The sequence below is a fragment of the Agelaius tricolor genome, unplaced genomic scaffold (genome assembly GCF_023055355.1).
Source record: "Agelaius tricolor isolate 1412-34295 unplaced genomic scaffold, bAgeTri1.0.p SCAF_4, whole genome shotgun sequence".
NCBI classification, from domain to species: Eukaryota; Metazoa; Chordata; class Aves; order Passeriformes; family Icteridae; genus Agelaius; species Agelaius tricolor.
This window is the reverse complement of record NW_027269264.1, coordinates 35516379-35538520: the sequence shown is the minus strand read 5'-3', so window position 1 is coordinate 35538520 and position 22142 is coordinate 35516379. Positions and strand designations below refer to the sequence as shown.

At 36.6% G+C, this 22142-nt stretch overlaps 1 protein-coding gene across 1 annotated transcript in view; it reads left to right on the top strand.

Moving 5' to 3' along the window:
* Positions 1-22142, top strand: part of ARSB (arylsulfatase B) — a 65663-nt gene that overhangs the window by 35496 nt on the left and 8025 nt on the right. Inside the window, exon 6 of the mRNA XM_071425256.1 lies at positions 3189-3259. Coding sequence (XP_071281357.1) covers positions 3189-3259 — 71 coding nt within the window. The remainder of the gene's footprint in view (positions 1-3188; positions 3260-22142) is intronic.

Here is a 22142-nt window from a genome sequence, read left to right as displayed (position 1 = left end):
TTAAGAACTTTGCAAATCAGAAGAACAAACTAGCTGATTCTCATACCATCACTGAAGTTAGGCCACATGCTTTCATTAAGCTGTTCTTACATAGAGGACTGTTTTGAAAAACAGCAGCTTTTAGCTATTTAATTAAATAATAAGGACATATCCTAATTATTCTACCATCTGACAGGGTAGAATAATAACCAGACAATATAAAAAGTTCCTTATGTTTAGGGGGAGGGATGACGTATTAGGATATTGAAGTCTAAAAATAAATATTCTAAAATTAAAGCATTGTAAGATACGGTTACCCAGGCAGTTACTAAAATACAAAGACAGGTTTCCCTAGAGAATATTATTGCTTTGTTATTGTAGCTCTCCTGGCTAGACTATATTGGTGATGCAAAATACCCTTGCAGTACATCTGTCAAGGTGAATCTCTAGTTGCATCTGTGTCTCTGTGGAGTTTTGTAAATGGAAAGGAGGGCAGAGTTAAGGCAGTTCCAGGGAAACAGATCTCTTTTACAGGCATAAATTTCCTATCTGTTGTCTCCACAATGTTGTTTCTGTTTTCCTGATGTTTTTTGCTGTGAGGCAGGTGGCTTTTTCAACATGCAATGCCAAATTCTTTGGGTATTGTTTTGTGATATATGCTGGTTATTAATATCCATGCTCTGTACAACAGTAATTACTGGGTTAGCACTCAAACTGAAAAGCGGTGCTGTACCATTGTAGTAGCTCCATGGAGCTTAATGCAGTGATGCCATAAGCTTCAGGGAGTAAATATGATGATTACATATAAATCACATCCAAGGTACTAAGAATAGTATTCTATCCCAGAACAAAAATGGATTCAGTAATAATGGCAACTGCTGCATGAAACACATTAATGCAAGTATAATCTTTATTTTTTACATTCTATCAGCTGTGATGTAAATAGCCATGTTTAGTATATAATATCCACTGTCCATGTTAAAATTTATAAAGGAAGTTACCTTCAGTCTGCTTGAACACTATGAATATATTTGGTATAATCATAGACTCATATGGAATCCCAGAATAGGCTGGTTGGAAGGTCATTTAGGCCAACCCTCATGCCTTAGACAGGGACATCCTCAACTAGATCAGGTTGCTCTAAGCCCTGTTCACCTGACCTTGAATGTTTCCAGGGATGGATCATCTACTATTTCTCTGGACAACCTGTATCATTGTTTCACCACCCTCATCATAAAAAATTTCTTTCTTATATCCAGTCTAAATCAGCTGTCCATCAGTGCGAAACCATCACTGCTTGTCCTGTAACAACAGGCTCTGCAAAAAAGTCTGTCCCCATCTTTCTTGTAGGCCCCCATTAAGTAGTGAAATGCTGCTGTGAGGGCTGCCCAGAGCCCTTCCCTTCTCTGGGCTTTACAAACCCAACTTTCAGCCTGTCCAGAAAGGAAGGTGCTCCAGCTCTCTGACCATCTCTGTGGTCTCCTCTGGACTCCCTCCAGCAGGTCCCTGTCCTTCCTGTGCTGGGAGCCCAGAGCTGATGCAGCCCTGCAGGTGGGGTCTCAGCAGGGCAGGGCAGAGGGGCAGAATCCCCTCCCTCCCCTGCTGGTCATTCAGCACTGTGTGAATACTGAGCAGCACCATAGGAATATTGAATCTATAGAGATGAGAAGTAAATAGGAGTAAATTACTTACTCCTTAACTTGTGCTGTATTTGACTCTGGTGGAAGATACTGTGTAACTTAGCATAAGTCTGGTGGTTTCTTTCTTTTAAAATATTCTGGAAAATGTAGATACAGCTCAGAAACTGAAAGAAAACCTTCCCAGTTTTTGCAGTTATTGCAGAGTCAATCACAGGCTATAAATTTGAAACCTAGTTTAACTTTTGCTAACTGGTTCTTGTTACTGTTACCTATGAACAGATGGTGAAAGGCACGCTTGAACACAGCTGTCTATGGAGCACATAGAGTTTATTAAATCTAAGATAAAGTTTGTTTAAATAAGGCCAAGCATTCTTAAATTAAGAGTGTGACTACTATATACACTTGGGGGGGGGCACAGTTAGGCGGCTTTCACCCACATTTTGGGAAAACCCATTTTTGTGGCAGTTTCTATACATTGAATTACTAAAATTGTAGCTTAATTAATGTAATTCCTCTGTATTAATTACAATACTATATTACCGGAATACATTTAATCTTTTAGTTCTGCTTGATAGTTCTGTATTCCCTCAAAATGTATCATCCAGAAATGTTTTTAGAAATGTAACAGAAAAATATTATTTTGTTTGTTACTGCAGGTAACTACTGTAGGTAAATACTGTTTAATGATATACAAAATAACTATAAAATAGTTATATAGTTAAAATAACTATAATTTTTCTTATCTCTCCAATGAGTTTTATATTACCTGAGTTTTTATTCTTAATGTCAGGAAGCTTAGGGGCCCTGGTTGAATTTTTTGTGTCTTAAGTTAAGCTCCTTAATGAAAGAAAAAGCAATTTAAATTATTTGGAAATTTCTGAATGGATGTGTTTAGGTTCACTGTCAAATAATAAGTTATTGTTGTGTCTTTGTGTAGACATGTTTCTTTCTAATTATGTCTTCCTACTCATGTTGCCCTTTATAAGGAATAAATTTCATTTACTCAGTTTTTTAGGTCTGGGATTTACTTAGGTAAGAAAATTTATGGGTAAGTTCAGATTCCTCACCATCTCTATGTACTGAATGGCTAAAAAAAGAAGGATTATTTTCTTTTGTAATACAAGATTACATGTATCTAAATAATCCTTGTGACCTCAATTAGAAATCAAAGGTGGTTTTTTTGTGGTATAGCAATGCTTGTGGTGTTTTTTGAGGCACCCAGCCATAACGCTTCCAGCACTTGTTCAGATAAGCAGAGAGCATAGCAAGTGCTATGCCAGCTTATGCTGTGAAGTTTGACTCTTAAAATTGGTTTTTGTAAAACCCTGCTAAGGTAGGGCCAATTCTGTACTCAGTAAACTTATGAATAATCTAAATAAACATCACTGAAGTTAGGGAAAACTTGTAGAGGCAAAGGTTGTTGCTGCTCAGATTAAAGTTGATAGTAATCAATTCAAAGTTATGAGCTCACTCTCTATTAAGATGACAAAAAAAGCATTAAAATAAAGGATGCAGAATCCTAATGAGCTACAGGAGGTAATTAACATTTCCTTTTGAAATCTCTCTTAGTGAAGGAAGACCTTCTCCCAGAGTGGAACTGCTGCATAATATAGACCCCATGTTTGTGGATGATTTCCCATGTGAGTATGCTGAAGATTTATTAAACACACACTTTACCTTTTGAACACTTCTTGTCTTCCATAAGTGAAGCATTTTCTTCCAGGTGAAACAAAATACAGTAGGATGCCTTTTGCTTTTAAGTAAATAGCCATAAAATACAGAAATATCATCCCCTGGATGGTGTAAGTTCTTCAAGGTGATCAACATGGGCGTCCTGTTTCAGAGAGCTCTGAAACACTGCTGAGTAATGAATAAAGTACTTTGGAACATGGAAATGTTGAGGAGCAGCTGTGTGCCTGAGGTGCACAGTGAGGCACTCTGCCAACAACCCTTCCAAACACTATCTCCAAAGTTCCAAATGAACTGCTTGCCCTAATACGTCTTGATACAACTGTATAATATGACCTTGCAAATGGAAAGCTTGAGTTTGTAAGGAGCTGAGAAGTTCCAAGCTGTGTGATTGCTTTTGTTCCATAATCATGTGGGTTGGATCCTTAATGCCACAATCACATGAATTCGAGCTGAACTTTGCTAATTCTATAGCTCTTTTTAAGCACCATCTGTTTTATGATTCAACATTGCTAGTTTGCTAAGGACTACAAGCTTTTCAGGCAGACATTTTTTTCATACAGAACGTTGGAAGAGGTCCCTTCCAGTGTTTTTATAGCATTTCTGTATTTCATTATATAAAGAAGTAAATCCAGGCAGAGAAAAAGTAGTGCAATGGAGACAGTGATCTGTTGCCTGCAAGACAAATACATGTTGTGCTGCAATAACTGGATGGAAATGGGTCGGATGGCCTTGTGCAATGCACATCTGGTTCTGTGACTCTTTTCTGAGAAGAAGCAACATTGTCCCTATCTAATGCTGACTGGGCAGCACTGCCTGCAGATAGTTCCTACATACTGATTGAATTAAGGTGTAGCTACTCCAATTTCCCTTCAGAAAATGCTTAGTGAGTCACAGGATTCCTGTACAACGTTATGCCCTGGTGACGTATTCTCTGGCCTACTTCAGAGACTGTATTTTCCTTGTGGGAATGGCCTGTGATTGAGTTGCTTGAATAGACAAATCCCTGGAGTAAGCAGACGGGGGACAAGCAAAGAAGGTTTTCAGGAACCTGAGCTCTTAGCAAATGTGGCCCCAAACTGCTTCCATGATGCAGTGCTCTGATGGCCATTCACTGTATGCTACTTGTATCATGTCCTTAGTGGTGTGCGTTGTGTGAAATGTGGGCAAGTGGGGCTGGGGGTCAGGAGCTGTAGTAGGTGCAACTCTTTTCCTGCATAAGATGTGGTTTTTAAGAATCAGGAACAGAGGAGGTTATATGCTTGCCTGTAAATTTACAATGTTTTTATGTGCCTTTCAAAACTGCAGTAATTAAAAACAAAAACTGAACTCTTCGCCAACATGTTCTTGTGCACCATATAGAGTTTCCCTGTCTCTTCTCAGCACAGGCCTATTCTTTCAGCAAATTACTTTGTGCCTCCTAGTGAAATTATGCTTTGTCATATAAAGATTAAAATTTCTATATAATAAGCCTGAGTTCTATTTAAGCCTGAGTTATTAGGAGTAATTGGATATGTATGTAAGCCAGCTGATTTTTATTTGCTGTCTGTTTTTCATTTATTGAAACTGAATAATAAGTTTAGAATTAATATCTAGAAAAATTATGCTAGTGTCTCTATTATGGATAGATTAGTGAGACACAAAACTTGGAATATACAAGGATTTCAGATTTTCAGCAATCATGGTTCTCTTCATGTTTTGTTGGTTTCCTATTTTTTTTTTTTAAGCATCCTAAACTGTCCATGCACTCTTAGATGTCACCAAGATGATTAACTGTGTCACTCTGGAGTCTTGCTCTTTCCTTGACTGTTTATTGTTTCTGTGTCATAACTGTTTTGACATTGGAGTACTCTTTTGCCTATGGTGCTAAAATGCATGTTTGCAGTTTTTGCTGGGTTCTTTCTAAACTCTGGTTTATGCATATTTTGCTCTTGTCCTAGTCTGCTTTGAAAAATCACATCACCTAAATCATCTGATGTCAGATGAAGTATTGCTATTATTCTAATACTTTCTTTCTCAATTAAATATCAAGATTCTGTTAAATGTAACCAAAAAAGGAGTTTTCAGGTTGTTGTGGTTAATCAGACAAGAAGACAGTACTGTTGTAGTTGGGCAAATGTGGAGCATTAACTTACTATTTTACCTACACTCAGGGCAAGTTCAGTGTTCTGAACTCTTGAGTGGTTTTGTCTATAATGTATACATTCTTTCACCATAATATATTTTTATTTAATGGATGCATTTATCTTCGTCTCTATCAGAAAAAAATGATTTTATATATATATATATATATATATATATATATATAAATATATTTAGTAGCACGAAAAATGGGATGCCTTATGTAATTAATAGGGTTTTTTAACTGAAACAGGAAAACTGAGCTTCATTCTGTTCAGATTTTTTTTTACACCAAAATAAGCACTCCTTCAGGGAAGAATTAGTGCAAAAGACAGTAATTAGTTTAGTGACAAGTCAACTGTTACAGCCAAATATTCAACAGCATGTTAAGTTAAAGTAGTAAGACATGGTGTCTTGATTGCAGAGCTAGCAATGTCTCTGCTGCTGTGGTCTGTTAGCACTGACCTTGGGCTGTGTGTTTATTTACCACTTGTGAGGTAACAGTGTATAACTTTACAAATTCTCAGACTGAGCGCTGGTTTCTGATCTCTGAGCATCAGCTGGGGTTACTCCAGCAGATCTGATGAATCTGCTGATCACCATCTGCTTACTTACGTTTTTTCAGGACCTGATGTCCAGTGGCAAACACTGTAGCCCTGCAGTAGTCTTGTATCAAGTACTGCACATCTCCTATTGTTAATAGTAAAGAGCACAAGAGGAAAAACACTGTAAAATAGTTTGTCTGCAGTTCCATTTTACAAAAAAATGCTTAGATCTTATTTCACTGACTCCTTCAAGTAGATCATCTTTTTCAGAAGGCAGACTTCCTTCATTCAAATATACACTTTTCCTGTGGTCTGACACACATGGGCAGTGTTTTAAACTTCATTTTTTTTCATCTTTAGTGCTAAAAAAGGCAATTGTCTCCCTGGCCACAGACCTTGCCTGTAGCCTCCCTCTGACTGGTGGCAGGCCAGTGGAGTGGTTGGAGTTAAAAGCAAGTTTTTCTCTTAACAAACTGATCTGGTTTGTGGTGCAGACCTGCAACTATGTACTCATGTAAGAGCATACAGTGGAATGAAAAATTAGGGTGTGATCTCCAAAACTAGGATGAAAAGAGGGGTGGGTTGTGGTCTTTGGGGGTTGCAAAGGCTGTCTGGTGGTGAGCTCTTGCCAAGATGGCCAGCCTGTCCTCTCCCTTTCCTCTATCCTTCCTCCTTCACTTGTGTTAGATGTAGAAATCACATGGCAACAAGATGATTTTTCTGCTAGATCAGTTTTCAGATTGTTTTGGGTAGCCAGTCAAAAGTGGAGGAAAGGTTTCTACCACATCAGTGAGCTGAATCAACCTGCCCTGTAGCTGTGTGATGAGGAGCAGGGGATCAGTGTGTGGTTGGTAGCAGATGGAGGGTCTAGCCACAGGACTCTCTAGCTGAGATCAGTTCTGACCACGTTGGGAATCTCAGCCAGAGGCAGTAATTTCATGGAGTTTAAGCTAGTAGGCTGCTGCTGCTACCACAGAGGATATCCTGCCTCCCACAGTGCCTCACCACTGCTTTCCTTTCTCATGGGTCACCAAAACTACTCACAGAGCTGGGCTATGAACCAGGTCAGGATACTGGTTCAGATTTTAATAATCCTTTTTTTCCTCCTTGTGGATGTATGCTGGATGGCCAAGTGCTCATTTTGGCACAAAGACTGGGACTAGAAGGAGTTTTGAGGTACAAGTGAGACTGATTCCTTTGGCTCTGAAATTAAACCCTGAGGTTTCTGTTTCATGATACATGATTAAGTGATCCAACAGGTTTCTGCTGGGGATGAGCTTTACCTTCTCCCCTCCCCTTTCCCAGACACACACTCTTGGTGCTTTTTTTGCATTCATTTTGGCACTTCTTGGATACCTGTGTGAACTGATCCAACTTGCTAGCCTGGTTTTCCTCTGTCATGTGGGTTGAATCTGCACATTGGAGGGGCTAATGGATGCCAGCGGCACCCCAAGGCAGGGCAAGGAGGGTGTGCGGCTGGGAGAGGGGAGGCAACCCTCCTAGTACTGTCTGGCTGCTTTTGGAACAAGAACCCCACGGGGAAGGAGTGGGAAACCACATCTTCTGGCTGAGCCTCGCTGTGCTAAACCAGTCTGGTGAGCTCTGCAGATGGAGCTGGACCCACACACCTCAGAGGTGGTTGCTTCTCTCCCTCCCTGCTAAAAGCCATTGCTTTCATCTTTCTGATTGTTTCTTCATCACACTGTTGATTGTTTTCAGAAGTGATGAACATACATCTCAATTGCTTGATCTCAGTGGAGACTTGTAGTTTACTAGAGAGTTCACTATTATGTAAATTTCCTATGAAAAATCTACTGTCTTTCAGATTTGGGTCTGGAACATCCACATTTTCTGTTAGGTTTAAGGATTCAGTAGTAAAGTAAGAAAATTAAAAACAGAAACCTGAAATTATGTTGAAAGTATAATTTTGTCTGTAATGTGTAGGTTAAGAAAGCACAAATAAAATACATAAATTAACCTAAAAATTGCATAAGTAAAAAACCAGATTTACATACATTTGAAGGGAAAAGCAACAAAATTGTTTTGTCCCATTTTTGTGAATTTTTCCTTAAAAATAAAAAAATTGCCAAGTTTTTGATAGTTTGGCAACTGTGCAGATGACATCAGCTCCTCCATTGGGAAAGATCTCCTGTCTTTTAAACAGCCTTATGGCATTTCATCAAGTTTTGGTGATTCAGCTAAATTAAAACCCAACTGGTTTTAAGTCTCAATTCCCCTAACTGCTAAACCAAACCTATTTTTGACCACAGTCATTGCTAGATGGCCTGTCTTGAAGCAGCATTGAAACTTTATATCCCACAGAAGGCAATTTTATTTTGAGAATCAAAACTAAATGACATGCTGAAAGGAAATGTACCCTTTAATTCAGAGTTGTTAATCAGAATCTGTCAGTACACACTGTATTAGTTTTAATCTGACTTGCTAAATTTATTAATAAATTTGGTGACGTTCACAAAATCTTGTAGACTACATGTGTAGCATCACTTTCTCTTCAAAAAGAACTTGAATTTATTTAAATTAGAAAGATGTATTCAAAATAAATATGTTTTGGGTGGCACTGGATTAGGCTGAAAAAACTTTTACCTTCATTTAAAACTCCAGACTTAACCATAAACTAAAACTTCAAAGGCATAATAACAGTGTGGATTACTAATTGTAGTAAATTTATTTAGAAGATATGTCTATTCAGAGGGAGACATCCAAAACAAAGAACTTGTAAAAACATTTTGTGATTTTCCTCCAAGCCTTTATTTGCCTAGAGCAAAATTAATCAGTTTTTACATTGCTCTCCTTGACATTTGAAAGAAGGCATTACCTCATATATTGCACTAATAATTGCCAAAATAAATGATTGCTTATAAAGAGCTAGATCTGCTATATGCAGAATGAACATATAATATATTACAATAGAGAAATCTTTTCTCTTCTGGGACTGATGTGTCATTTGTGGATATTAAAATTGCATTAAAATGCCTGTAGCATTATATATTATATCCATACATATACCAAAATGATTCATCTTAATTAAGGAGTAGACACTCCAGGGTCCTCTATGTCCTCTATTTATTACTTCTTTTGCCCAGGTAAAAGATGATTCCTGATTGTTTGTAGGAAGAAATTACTTCTCCAGTTCTATTACTGATGATCTAGCTTGTTTAGAATTATTTAACAAAAAGAGGGGAAAAAAAAGAAAAATAAAGTGGGGAAAAAAGATTGTCATAATGGAGTTAATCAGTAGCAGCAGAAGATGCATGGATGAGTGTGCTGGGTGGGTGTTGAATGGGATAAATACACTCCATGTCTGTGACAGGCTTAAGACACAGAACCTACTCTCGAGTCAAAATCTTTGCTTGTCCAAATTACCACTTTTCTGCAAAATTGTACATGTGCATGCTGGACTCTGGACTCTGACTCTGTCATCTTCCCATTTCAAGAAAATCATAAATTGCAATGACCCCCTGGAAGTTTGTAAGGCAGGAATTGCCAACATAGGACCCTGGATCCCTCAGCCACTCCATGCAGTGTGTGTTATGCTAACCTGGCAATTTTGGGCAGAGCTCAGCTCCACTCCTTAATGGGAGGCTGCTGTTCCAGCTACCTCTGCTGCCATTCACATCAGAGATAAGTGGTGTTTTTCCTTTAGCTGTCAGCTATGTGAGTTTTTGGGGTGTAGCTCTTGCTGTCAGGAGGTTTTAGCTGTAGTTGTGCATTGCCTTGGCTCTTAGCCCATCTGCATCTCAGCATGAACCATCAATCCTTGCAGTATTTAATACTAGAGGATTGCATGTTTGGTGAGCCTCATAAACACTAATCCCCATGTTTCCTCTAGGATGTAGATAATATTTTTTAGAATTTTGAAATGATAGGTCACTTGATTAGGTGTGTCATGCAAGTATCATGACAGGAATCCAGAAATCCCTCTAAACTGCTTTTTTATGCTTCATTGTATTCTATAATTATTTGAACATAACGCTAGCATTTTATGTTTTTATGCAAGTCTTGACGTAAATGGTAGCTTACATTTTTCAAATTAAATATCTCTGAGCCATAAATCTGAAAAATTTTAACAGAGCACAGGTTGTTAGAGTAGCTGTTCAGTTCTCTTTACCTTCAACACAGCATTCTTACAGTGATGCGGATGGAGTTTGGGTGTTTCACATATAAGGCCATCACAACAGGACATATCTTCAATAATTCGTAAGTTCCGTACAATTAGTAAAAATTTGTTTCCTAGAAAAAGTAAGATTTTGATTTTTGTTTCCCTTATTTTCCCATTGGAAGTGAAAGTTTAGCGTTTCCTTTTTCTGTCTCGTTTTGTGATGTTTAACATTGTAGACTATAATATTAAGTTTGTTCTTATTTAGAATAACTTCCTTTTTTTATTCTGTGGTTGTCTAAGAATGTAGTAACTGGATAAGTGATTCACCTAGCTGATGTGCACTGGGATTTTTTGCTGCCCTTGATGATTCTGGATTTAACACAATTGTTTGTATAGTGTGGTATTTTTGAAAAGAAATAATATGTTCTAAAAGAGAAGGTGAATGCTTGAAATGTCTACTCTTGTTGAAATTAAGTATAATATGTATTTTGAAAGGTAAGAGACTGAATATGATATTCTAGTCTAAATCTTTCCTTTGGAATCAAATGTTGCTATGATAAAACTGACATTAGAAGTAATAATACTAGATCTAGATCTTCATAGCATTTAACTAAGTGAATTAAGATAGATGAGCTTCACTGTATAAGTTTGTGTGCAGCACAGCTCTGCTCCTTGTCAACAAGATGTCAGGAAGTTACAGTGTCTCAGGGCTCATCCTCTTCTTAAGATCAGTATTCTCTTCTTTCTCCCAAGGTTAAGGCCAAGGCTATTCCTCAAATGTTTTCATTTTATAAAAATAAGAGAAAGACTCAGAGTTTTGTAGAAAACTCATTATTGCCATAAAGCAGTGAAAGGTCACAAAATGTCTTTCCTCAGTGAAGTGGCAAAGCCCTTTATTTCTTTGTTAATTCATTGTCACAGAGCCCTTGACATTTCCAGAGTTTCCTTTTTGAGGTGAAATAATTGCTCTACACATCATGGTTCAAAAAAAGAGGAATCAGTACAAAGTACATGCATGCAAAGGTTTTGTAAGCTCACAGAGCCATCTGCATTTCAAAGTGGCTGTACCAAGATTGTTCTCCCTTCTGGCATATTTTCACGAACTTTCACATTAATTAAGGCATCCGAGCTACAGGTACTTGTGTAGCTTCAGAAATGCACCTTATAAATGGGATAAGCCAATATAAAAGTTCTATTTCTATAACTGAAATAGAAAAATCACTTTCTATTGTCTATGAGCTATCTTTCAGACAACACTGTAGAATAAGTATTTTATTCACTACAAACATGAAGGAAAAATTGTTGGCTTTAGAAGAATGAGAAGAGCAAAAATGAATTGGCTTTATCTGGGTGAAAACATAAAAGTGTAGATGGAAGAATGTGCCTCAAGTGACTTCAAGCCTTTTCAAAATATGTGCAAGACCTTCTTTCTGGTGAGGAGAGTTTTCTGTCTGCTGTAGTATAGACAATCACCTAAACCAGCAATCCACTGACTGCAGCAGGCCTAGAAATAGCTGTGAAGGACTTGTTCCGCTCTCCCATTGATAAGTGTTTGTTTTATATTGTGAAGAGGCAAAATGTTACTTAATTTAACAGTGCTATTCAAAGCTACCTTGTAATTTTGAGCTTTGATTTCCATGAGATTTTTTGTCTTTGGTGCTTCATAAGAAGGCAAAAGTCTAAGAAGCACTAATGAATATAATAATTAAAGGTTTGTTAATGTACAACAATCAGTGCCTAAACAAAAACAGCCTGTTCCCAAACAAGATACTCTTATATATACTTTCTTTAAAACAGTCTAAGTGACCTGCTGGGGCTTTGATATTTAACTTTTCCACTATGTTTATGAAGAGTCTAAATGTGTATTTTTATGTGTATTTTTTGAAAATACAGTAAGTTCCAAATTTTGACTTTATTGAATGTTAAGATAAATATCCATAACATTTTTTTCCTGCCTGTTTCTCCATCTCTTCCCATTTCTCCATCTCTTCGCAAGATTTTACTTATGTAAGTAAGAGGTAATTCAGAGACAATACAATGAAGTTGTTCAAATCATATATGCTATGAAAGAATATATCCTAAGAAAGAACAGTCTATACATTTGTAACATTATCCAACGAAATTAAAAACAATTACTGCATTTTTGTGAAAAGTCACTCTAATTTCATTTTTGAGTTCATTGACTGAGATTTGCTGAAGTTCAGCAGTTATCAATAAAGGCCTTATGATAATTTGGAGGGTATCAAACGGATCATAGTGAGACTGGCATTTTTAGCCAGAGCTGATTATACTTCAGTTGACTGAGCTGTCTGCTGGAAGGGAGCCAAATTCATGAACTGAATCAGTTGCTGGAAGAATATGAATTGTATTCATGCTAAGATAACAGTATGCTCTTTGCCAAAGCAATAGGGAGAAATTCTTAAAACTCCAGAAGGAGTTTGCTTTGTCTTGTGCATTTCTTGATGAAAACTAAGTGACAGGCTGCTCCATAGAATCAAGTCTAGCAAAGGTAATTGTTGTCATGAAGTTTCCTTTGTATAAAATGCTAAAACTAAACTAGCAGGATAGCACCACCAAATTTATAGTGAAACACAGTGCAAAGTTTTCTGTTTATGGTCAAGGTAAAGTTTTGCTTGGGAAATTCTTTTCTATTTGTGTTAAAGACTTTTTCTGCTTCTGTAGCTATAGGGGAGAGAAAGTTATAAATGGAGAGTTATAAATTTTTGGAGAACAGCCATGTGCTTTCATGCTGTTAACAAACAAATGTGGCATTTTAAAAAACCTTGTGTTTATAAATAAAAGATATATGAAGTCCAAGTTTATCTTCCAACTGTAAAAATATTAACTGTAACCTTTGTCTTTTAGCTTTTTTATTTCTTGATAAAATTTTCTTTGAAAATATAGTCTTATCTTGTAGGTGAGAAGTTGATTCATCTGAGTGGTTTAAGATTTTAGGAATTTAGTAATAAATTATATTACTACATTAGAGACAGTCCAGATTTTCAGGCTATGTAAGAGACTTGATTCATTATTCATAAGTGGAAATGAAAAATGTAGTTCTTACACTTCTATTGATATTGTAACTTGTGGTCTCGAATCTATAATAAAAAACTTCAATCATGTTCAATATATTATTTCCTGAAATTCAGAAGGGAAAAAAAAAATCTCATGTTCATGTAAAGCATGTTGGTGCTTAATTGAAAACATAAAGCAAAGAAATTAAAACAGATTGGAAAGCCATTGGCATTTCAGGCACACTTTGTAGATCCATGCTACTTTTATCCTGTGTGCAGATGAACAATGTAGATGGTACCATTTTTTAATTGCTGAAGTGGCCTTCACTAGAAATGGTGTATTCTGAAAGATATTTCTCTGTTCTTTTGTTCCTTCATTCAACTCTCCTGCAACCTTCTCTCTCTTCCCCAGATCCAGGTACTTAAAAACTGGGAAATACCAAAGGAAATCTGGATTTTTTTTTTTTTTTGGTGTACCATTCTGGTTTTTATGGTGTAATGTAGAGACCTGGGATTTAAAGTATTTGTAGACTGTCTGCAAGTCAAACTGTAGGCCAGATCACTTGCAAATGAAAACCACACTGTGCTTACAGAATATTTTGCTTCTTGAACGCTTCAAGAACACGTATATCATTGAAGTAAGATTTACAGGATAGTAGAATGTTGAGAATTCATTACAAATGGTGTACCCACTAACTTTCCTTACTTTCTTATATAAATTGAAAGTTTTATGTACAAATTTGGTGTTAATGGAAATCAAAATAACCCAAACCCATCTGGACATGCCATCACTTATTTTCTGTGTTGTCAGTAATAATATTTGTATTAATTACATGATGTGAAATGTAAAGTACAGACTTCCGCAGAGCTGGGGAGAAATCTCTCCTGGAAGATGGGAGGTCACTGTTCAGAATTGTTTGTAACAAAGGGAATAAACTCAGTTGGTTAGTGCTCTTGGTGTGGCCTGGGAATTTCCTCAGGGAGAAAACTATTGGACAGTTGGAAAAATGCTGTTGGAGGAAAGTTCAGAAGATGTAGTTGTGAAAAGCAGTGCTAACCACAAAGAAGAGTCACTGGGTGGCTTCCGGAGTTTTACTGCAATAAAGTTATAGTTAATTTCTTGACTTTGTGTTCCCATGTGTGGCTTCATGTTCATGTAAAGGACCAAGTGTTTTGTTACCTGAAGTCTGCCTTCATTCTGCTGTTTCAGTGCTGCAGGGAAATATGTTTAAGTAAACACTATTTTGATTTTCTAGAACTTCAGTGCATGGTGACATGGGTTTTGGAGCAAGGAAAATTAGTCTGGAATTAATTTTCATCTCTTATCCATAAGGCTCAGTTTTTGGTATAATTCATGGCGTTGTGTGTTCCTATTTTCTTAAACTCTTTCTTTTGAAAATTGGTAAATCATGTATTGGCACTTTTGTTTTGATTTCAGAATCACTTTTATTTGAGGAGTTGATTAAAGCTTATGTGTTGTTGCCAGAAGTGTTTTTTGCAAATGCAAATTTACAACAAAAAAAAAAAATTACAACAAAAAGCCTTTCATATGACTGTTTTGTGGAAAATATTTTGTGTCTACTGAACTGTATGGATGAAGGGGAATTTAGCTTCATTTATTTGATTAAGAAGAGTTGGTAGGGTGTAAATTCCTTGTTTGTTACTGCTGATGCTTAACCAGTCTGAACCAGAGCCCAGCAGAATTAATGGAAAGGTTCCCATTTGTTTCAGGGTAGATTTTTTGAAGCTCTAACTGACTTCCCACTGTTCCACAGTTGAGCATTAGTAAGGCATGGGAAGCCTGCCAATCACGCAGGATTTGAGTGTATGCATGTGGTGAGATTTCTAAGAGGCTGAAGACTGCTGTCATGAGGGTAATTTTTATGTGGAATTTGATAATATTTAAGAAAGTTCTTGATTTTTTTTTACCTACACTTCTGCCATTGTAGCACAAAAGTGGGGCAAGATGATTATAAGGATTTTGCGCTGTCTGTTGTTAGGAAAGTAATCATGTGTGATATTTTTAATTTCTTGGGTTTTCTTTTTTCTCTTCACTGGGGAACATGTAAATAAAAATTTTAAATCTTGATAATAGCATCAGATAACTTAGCTAAGAACAGAAGCTTTTATTTTAATGGAAGAGGTAGGAGAATGATTCAATTACCATTTTTCTGGCAATACATACAAGATGGTGGATACAATAGGAATTCACTGGATTATTAAAATAGTATGTTGATTTTAAAGATGATAACAAAAATGCTAGAAAATAGTCTCTTTCTGTTTGGGTTTCATATGTAAGTGGGTTTTGGTTTGCTAGTTCCAGACTTCTGTCTGGGGATCTCCTCTGTGGTTTTTATAGCCTACTAATCAGATCACAAGAGGCAAGGAGGCATATACATTACCTTACTATGGAAATAATACTCGTTACTGCTTGTTGGTTTTAAGTCCTAGTGGAAGTAGTCTGCATGGTTTTGTTCAACTATTAAGCAGAGTTCTACTCGGCAACATATATGGAGTTGTTCACTTCTCTCTAATAAAAACATTTTTACAAAATAAGGAAAATTTTTTAATGTCTTAGAGTTTAATTTCAGCAGAATTTGAACATCTAATTTATTGCCTTGAGACTTACCATTGCCAGGTGACACTACCTTTTGTCTGTTAAGATTGAGAGTCTTCAGTGAGTTGATAGCCAGTACGCACAAGATTGAATTATTTTAAATTATTTACAATATCTTTTTTTCTAACATATGCGTAAGTGTCACTTCACTCCCCAAAGCCGCCTGACAGCAAGCACTAGTTTCTGTAGTTCAGTAGTTTCTTGCTGTCTGCTGTGTGGTGCAGTCTTGTAATGGCTGCGTCCCTCGCTCTGGGGCTGTGTCTGACAGGAACCCGTGATGGGAGCTTCTTGTCACACCCGTAGCTCTGTGTGTGTTCCTTCAGCCTCTGTTAGCTGAGATAAGTCTGACAACATGAGCGCTTGCAGTGATCCCCCCAAGAGTCTCTGAACACAAGCAGGGCTTCGTTGCATTGCTGTCTGAGTGACCATTGTGCTCACTGGTAAAATGCAATCTCTTTTGTCACCTTTATAACCTGGAGTTAAGGATGTCAAGGGACTGGCAGCTCAGAGAGTTGTCCTAGCTGTTCTGATAGCTGAGATGTGATTAAAAGATTTTAAGAAGTGATAGAATAACATGGAGATTTTCTGTGAAACATCTCTGGTGTGGTTCAAAAATAAAAACACCAATCCATTTTGTTCAGAAAACGTAATGTTGTCCCATTGGAGCATGGCCATTTCCAGCCAAAGAAGACAATGAATTTCCTAAGTAAAGAATTTATGTCTCATTCAGAGTTTCAGCATGTTTGAGTTTTCCTCACTGTGGCTACACACTGTGCAGTAGTGCCACTCTGTATTGTAGGTGATATCTAGTTAGGCCAGGTAGAGGCTGAAGTTATCCTGAAAAATACTAAAAACTACCTAGGTCATGGGATTTCACACAGGATACTGCATGAGGTAACTTACTCCTTACTGTGTAGTAAGTTCAAAGTACTCAAAGTATTTGGCCTGCATGTTTAAATGATATATCCCCTGTCATTTAAAACCATAAAGTTTTGATTATATGATTGCATTTGGCCAATGTTATACAGAATGGGAGGGAGCAGAAGCAACCTGGTCCTTGGAGTTCCTTAGAAAATGCAAATTTAATTAAGTAGAATGTACATCTACCAGAGGTGTTTTACTCACAAGGGATTGCATACCACCTAACCTTGCAACTGATTTCTGAACTTTCTCAGTCTTGTTTTTGAGATGAGAAGACCAAAACTACAATTTTCCAGTTGCATGGGGCTTTTTGCTTTGTTAACAAGTCCTTTTCTAATAATTCCTTTCACTCAGTTCTCTTTTTGTACAACACTGACATAATTCTAAAAAAGTGTCAGCTCAATCTGTTGTGATTCCAGGGTTTCACTCTGGTTATGAGAGTCACAAAGGCCATCATTTCATATGTTTATATGAATTTCAGATTATTTTTTCACACATGCATCATTTTACTTGCATCTGTGTTAAAAAATCACTAACTATATTAATGCCTACTACCCAGCCTCATAGAGGCCTTCTGTCATCCTTTGCAGCCAGCTTTGGGTAACTTGTCATCATTCACAGACTGTTGTCTCACTGTTCATTTGCTTTTCCAGGTCATTTGGAATATGTTCAATGGTACAGGTCCCAGCACAAATTCCTTTAGGAAACCAGTGGTGGCCTCTCCAGTGTGAAATTGAAACTGGTTTTGTTTCCTGGTTTTTTAGGTGCTTTTCCATCCACGTGAGAATCTTTCTCTCTTTTTCTATTGTTGCTTAGTTTCTTGACCTACATCGTCGTGTGGTATGAGAAGTAAACTTTTGCTCTATGTGGATCCTGTTATCTGTTATTCAAGTACTGGAATGGAGTAACCAAAAATGTTCTAGGGAATGTTGCATAGCCAGACAAAATTTTGTACTGAAATAAATGTCTTGGGAACTACAGAGAAAAAATTTAGTAATAAGGAAATATCTAGGGAATTTCTTTGTGCAGTAGACACTACAAACTGCAAGGTTGCAAACTATTGAGACATCCAGCGTAATATGTCCATACACTTGTTTCACTGGAAATTATGGTGATATTTCTACTTGGGCTGAATGTTCTTTAATGTGATTTACACCTGCTAAGCAGTAGCACCTGTTTACTATTTGTTCAGATGTATTTTTTATTTGGACTGCAAAGAGTGTGAGCCACCTAAAATCTTAATTCACCCTGGGTTTGGTGGCTTTTCTTAATACAGACTTTTCAGTCTTTTCTGTCATGCAGGTTGCAATTAATCTTGGAGATTTTTGTGGTTGTTTTCCTTGTCATACTGCTGCTACATTATATTATCAGAAGTAGAAGTTTAACTACAGAGAATGCTGATATTTTTCATTTTTCCTTTGGGAAATATACTGAGAAAGGTAGATAACTTCTAACATCCTTGTTTTGCAGATGAAGAAATAATGGTAGAAGCTTCATTTGCTTCTGTTTTCCTTAAAGGACACTGATTATATGAAGCTGCTTATAAAAGAATGTTTTTGTTACTGTGTAGGATATTGGAAAATTGTAGGCATGGCCACTCTGATATTCACTTAGCTGTTCAGATTACTCTTTGGCCAGGGCTCTGGCTCACAAATAGATAATAAATTAACGTTCCTTTGTCTTTCTCCAAAATTGTTCCTCAGTACCCAACACTGCCTCCCAACATGCTTGTATTGTAGACCACAGTGTACAGAAATACAGCATGCTTCAAGCATTTTGGGCACTTTAAATTTTGTGGTCAAGACCTTGCTAAGTGGCATGTTAGAGAGAACTGGTACTCTTTGATCTCTTACCAGCCAAGAAAACTTGTTCTCAACATCAGTCATTTTCATCATCTTAATCATACACTGAAGGGAGTATATTTTATTTTTAGATGTACTGTCTATTTATGTTGCCATACTTTTTAAGTTTCTACCAATTGCTTGAGCTGGTCTCAGTGGATGAAAGAAGGAAAGCTAGAGGAATGAGAAGAGTAATTGATCTATGTTTATTAGAACTGCAAAATACCATTAATATTGATATAGAATATGTATAGTCCTTCTTTTAAATCACGGCTGAAGATTTACACTTTATTTAGTTTATCTTCTTCCTTCTGACAGTTAAAAATTAAATATCAATGTTTAAATGAGTATACTCTTACGAAACTAATTATATTTAATAAAATGTTACCAAAAATTTGTGGTTTAGATTAACCTAAAGAGCAAGCCTTTCTTTAAAAAGCAGGTCAGATTGTACCTTTTATTTTCTTTAACTTGTGAATTTGCACAATGTGGGTGTGGACTATCCTCAACCGTTTTTACAAGTAACAGTTATGTGGTACTTGGACTATTTGCTTAGCAAAGTAAAAAGCAAAGGATTGAAGTGAATCATAGGAAATATTTGCAAAGAAGCTTACAGATCTGAATTTTCCAGCCTTCCTACCATGTTGCAGTGGCTTTTTGCTGTTGCCTATGCTAATTTTGATTTTGGTTGCATTAGGAAAACTTTTTTCTATTATTTGCTCTTGATTGAATATTAAATATTTAAGAGATTATCAGTGAAACTGTTGAAAACATCAAAAGACTTAAACAGATAAACAAAGTAGTTTTATAGTCTCCACACAGGAAGATGAGAGCTTCTGATACGCATCTAAAGCTGTAAAATGCAGTAAAACTGGATCAACCCTTCTTTTCTTCTATTACCATATAGCATTGCAGGCATGACAGGATGATGAAGTTGTTTTGGTTTGCAGCAGTAGAAGAAGAATTTAAAAGGTTTTGGGTTGTACAGAAAATAAATGGATTTTCAAAATAAATTGTGATTTTCATGGTAGTCAGATAAATTCAAATTTTTTAATTTTAGATAAGTTTCTGGTAGGTAACTAGGATTGTATGAGCCAAGAAACAGATGATTGATTCTCAAGCATACGTTGATCAGAAGGGTAGAAATGTGAAAACATTTTGCTTCCTATTTTCCACCTCCAGAAATCAATGCCCAGTTTGATAGATGAACTAATGAACTAAGCAGAAGGCTGCTGTAAGTGTATGCAAAAATATGTAGGAAGACAGTTTTTTTTTCTGGAAGAGCTATCCTCCTAACATAAATGATGTTTTAAAACAGGAGTACACATGGGATACTAAATGAGGTCAGTTGTATGTGCATTCATACAACTTTCATTATATTAATCCCTGCATACAGGGATTAATATAAAAAAAGTTGTATGAATGTACTTCGATATAGCACTTTCTTTTGTTAAATTTTTATTTGCCTCTTCTGAATGGAAAGTAATTTGGTAACACATCTTGTGTAAGACCACACCAAAAATCTGTCCAGTTCATTGTCCTGAGAGTAGCAGTTGTGTAGCACAAAGTACATGAGGGCAAGCACATAAATACACCTCTCTTGTGTGGCCCCCACGGCCTGCTCTTAATCTTTAGGCTGTGATTTTGGATGTAATAATTCTTGAGGGATTTTTCTTCCACTTTGTGAATCCTTTTATTATTCAACCTGCATTAACTTTTGGCACCCACAGCATTCCATGTAAAGGAATTCCACACCTGAGTTTGGTTTGTAATTAGGAAATATATACTGTTATTTATTTTCAATACATGACATCTTGATTTATTCAATGCTCTTATTGGGAAAGACTTGTTGTGCTTACTCAGGTTCCCCTGGCCACATGATTTCTTAGACCTCTGTCCTTTCTCTCGTCAGTTGTCCACTTTTGAGGATAAAGAGTCCTATTTACTTAGTCACTCTTCACATGCAAGTTGTTCCATAGCTTTAGTCTTCCTTGTCTCAGGCCTTTGTATCTTGTATGGCTTTTCTGTGTCTGTTTCATAACATGGGAGCCAAAACTGCACAGTACACCATGTGAGGCACAAGAAGGATCTCAGTGGTGGCATAGTGTCCTGTTTGTTGCCGATTTTGGTATTGGGATTGCTTTTCTGGATAGCCTCTGGACCATACTTGTTCATTAAAACTTTGCAAACACTTCCCAATAGCAGTAGCTAGTTCAGAGCACGTGCTCTTGTGTATGTGGAGTGTTGGCTTTTCCCTGCCATCTTCATTACTTTCCCGTTTGTTGCACTTACATTTGTGCATTAGCAAGACTTAGTGCACTGAAAGATTTTTCACTTTTCCTAAAAGGTCCAGGATATTCTCTGGTTAACAGTCAGGATATTACTTATGTACTTATCCAGTAGTAAATTTTCCAACATTCTGCCTGAAGAGTATGCAATGGAATATTCAAATTATCCAAATGGCAATTATTTCTGCAAAAGTAGCCCACATTTTGACTGATGCTTTCTGAGCATCTTGTGTAGATTTTTCAGAGTTAATGACATTGGCCTTTGAAAAAATTAGGTTTCTCGAAGTCGCAGATTAGCTGTTGAAAATTACATAGGATTTTTCATCCTAATTTGAAATATGTATATTTCATCCTAATATGAAAAATGTATGATAACAAAAGTAAAAGAACTAAGCTGAAGTTTCTGTAAAGGGCAAAGGGCCAGACTTCTAAAGTATTTACTTTTGTGGGTAGTGAGAGTTGGCCACCTCAACTCCTTTAAAAATCTGATCCTGAAACCATTGTTAAGACTGTCAATACAAAGGATTTCTGGAACTATGCTATAAACTCCAAAATCATCTGCCAAGGGCAATGTCTTCTGAGAGACATTTATATCTCTTTTACTATAGAGATATAAAAGCTATTTGAATACTAATTTGTGACCTAGAACTCTAACCAAAACTCTGAAATCATTAGAAAAATCCATTTTAGCATTAAATATTTGAAAATAAATATCTGAATGAAAGGTCACTGCTTTCTTAACTAATACAAGTTTTATCATTTCCCAAGAGACTACTTAAAAAAGAAATATAGCTGCTGGTGAGGCTCCAAAGCTGAGCTTCAGGAAACAGTGGCTTCTGTTTGACAATAATAAAATTCATGGGAAAGGCTGTGGGACTTTCTTTCAAGGTAAAAACAAAGGCTTATTTCATTAGCCACTGATACACTGATCCAATGGTAAAAAAGTAAAATGTTTAGCCTCTACACAAGCAAAAGCATCACATATTTTAATATATAAATCTGTAAGGAGAGTATGCAGACCTATGAAGCCTGGCTTGATTACAGAGCTTAATAAAAGGCATCTCTCTTTTGACTGCAGAATTAGGCCACAGGGCTGTTGTTCCTGTCAACCATAATGGAAAAAAATAAATAAAACCTCCCCCACAATATAGAACAAATGCAGAAAAAAAACCTGCTTAGATGCTATGGGAGTGAACATTTTGTCTTGAAAAGGAAAAAAACCAATATGACTTTTTCAGTCTGTGAAATCAGAAAAGGGATCCCTGTAAAAGAAGAGAAGGAGGAAGATGGGTAAATGCAGAGGGAGGAATATCTGAGTTTAACCTGCAAGTCATAGGATGGGAAAAAAAGAATTCATACCAAGCAAA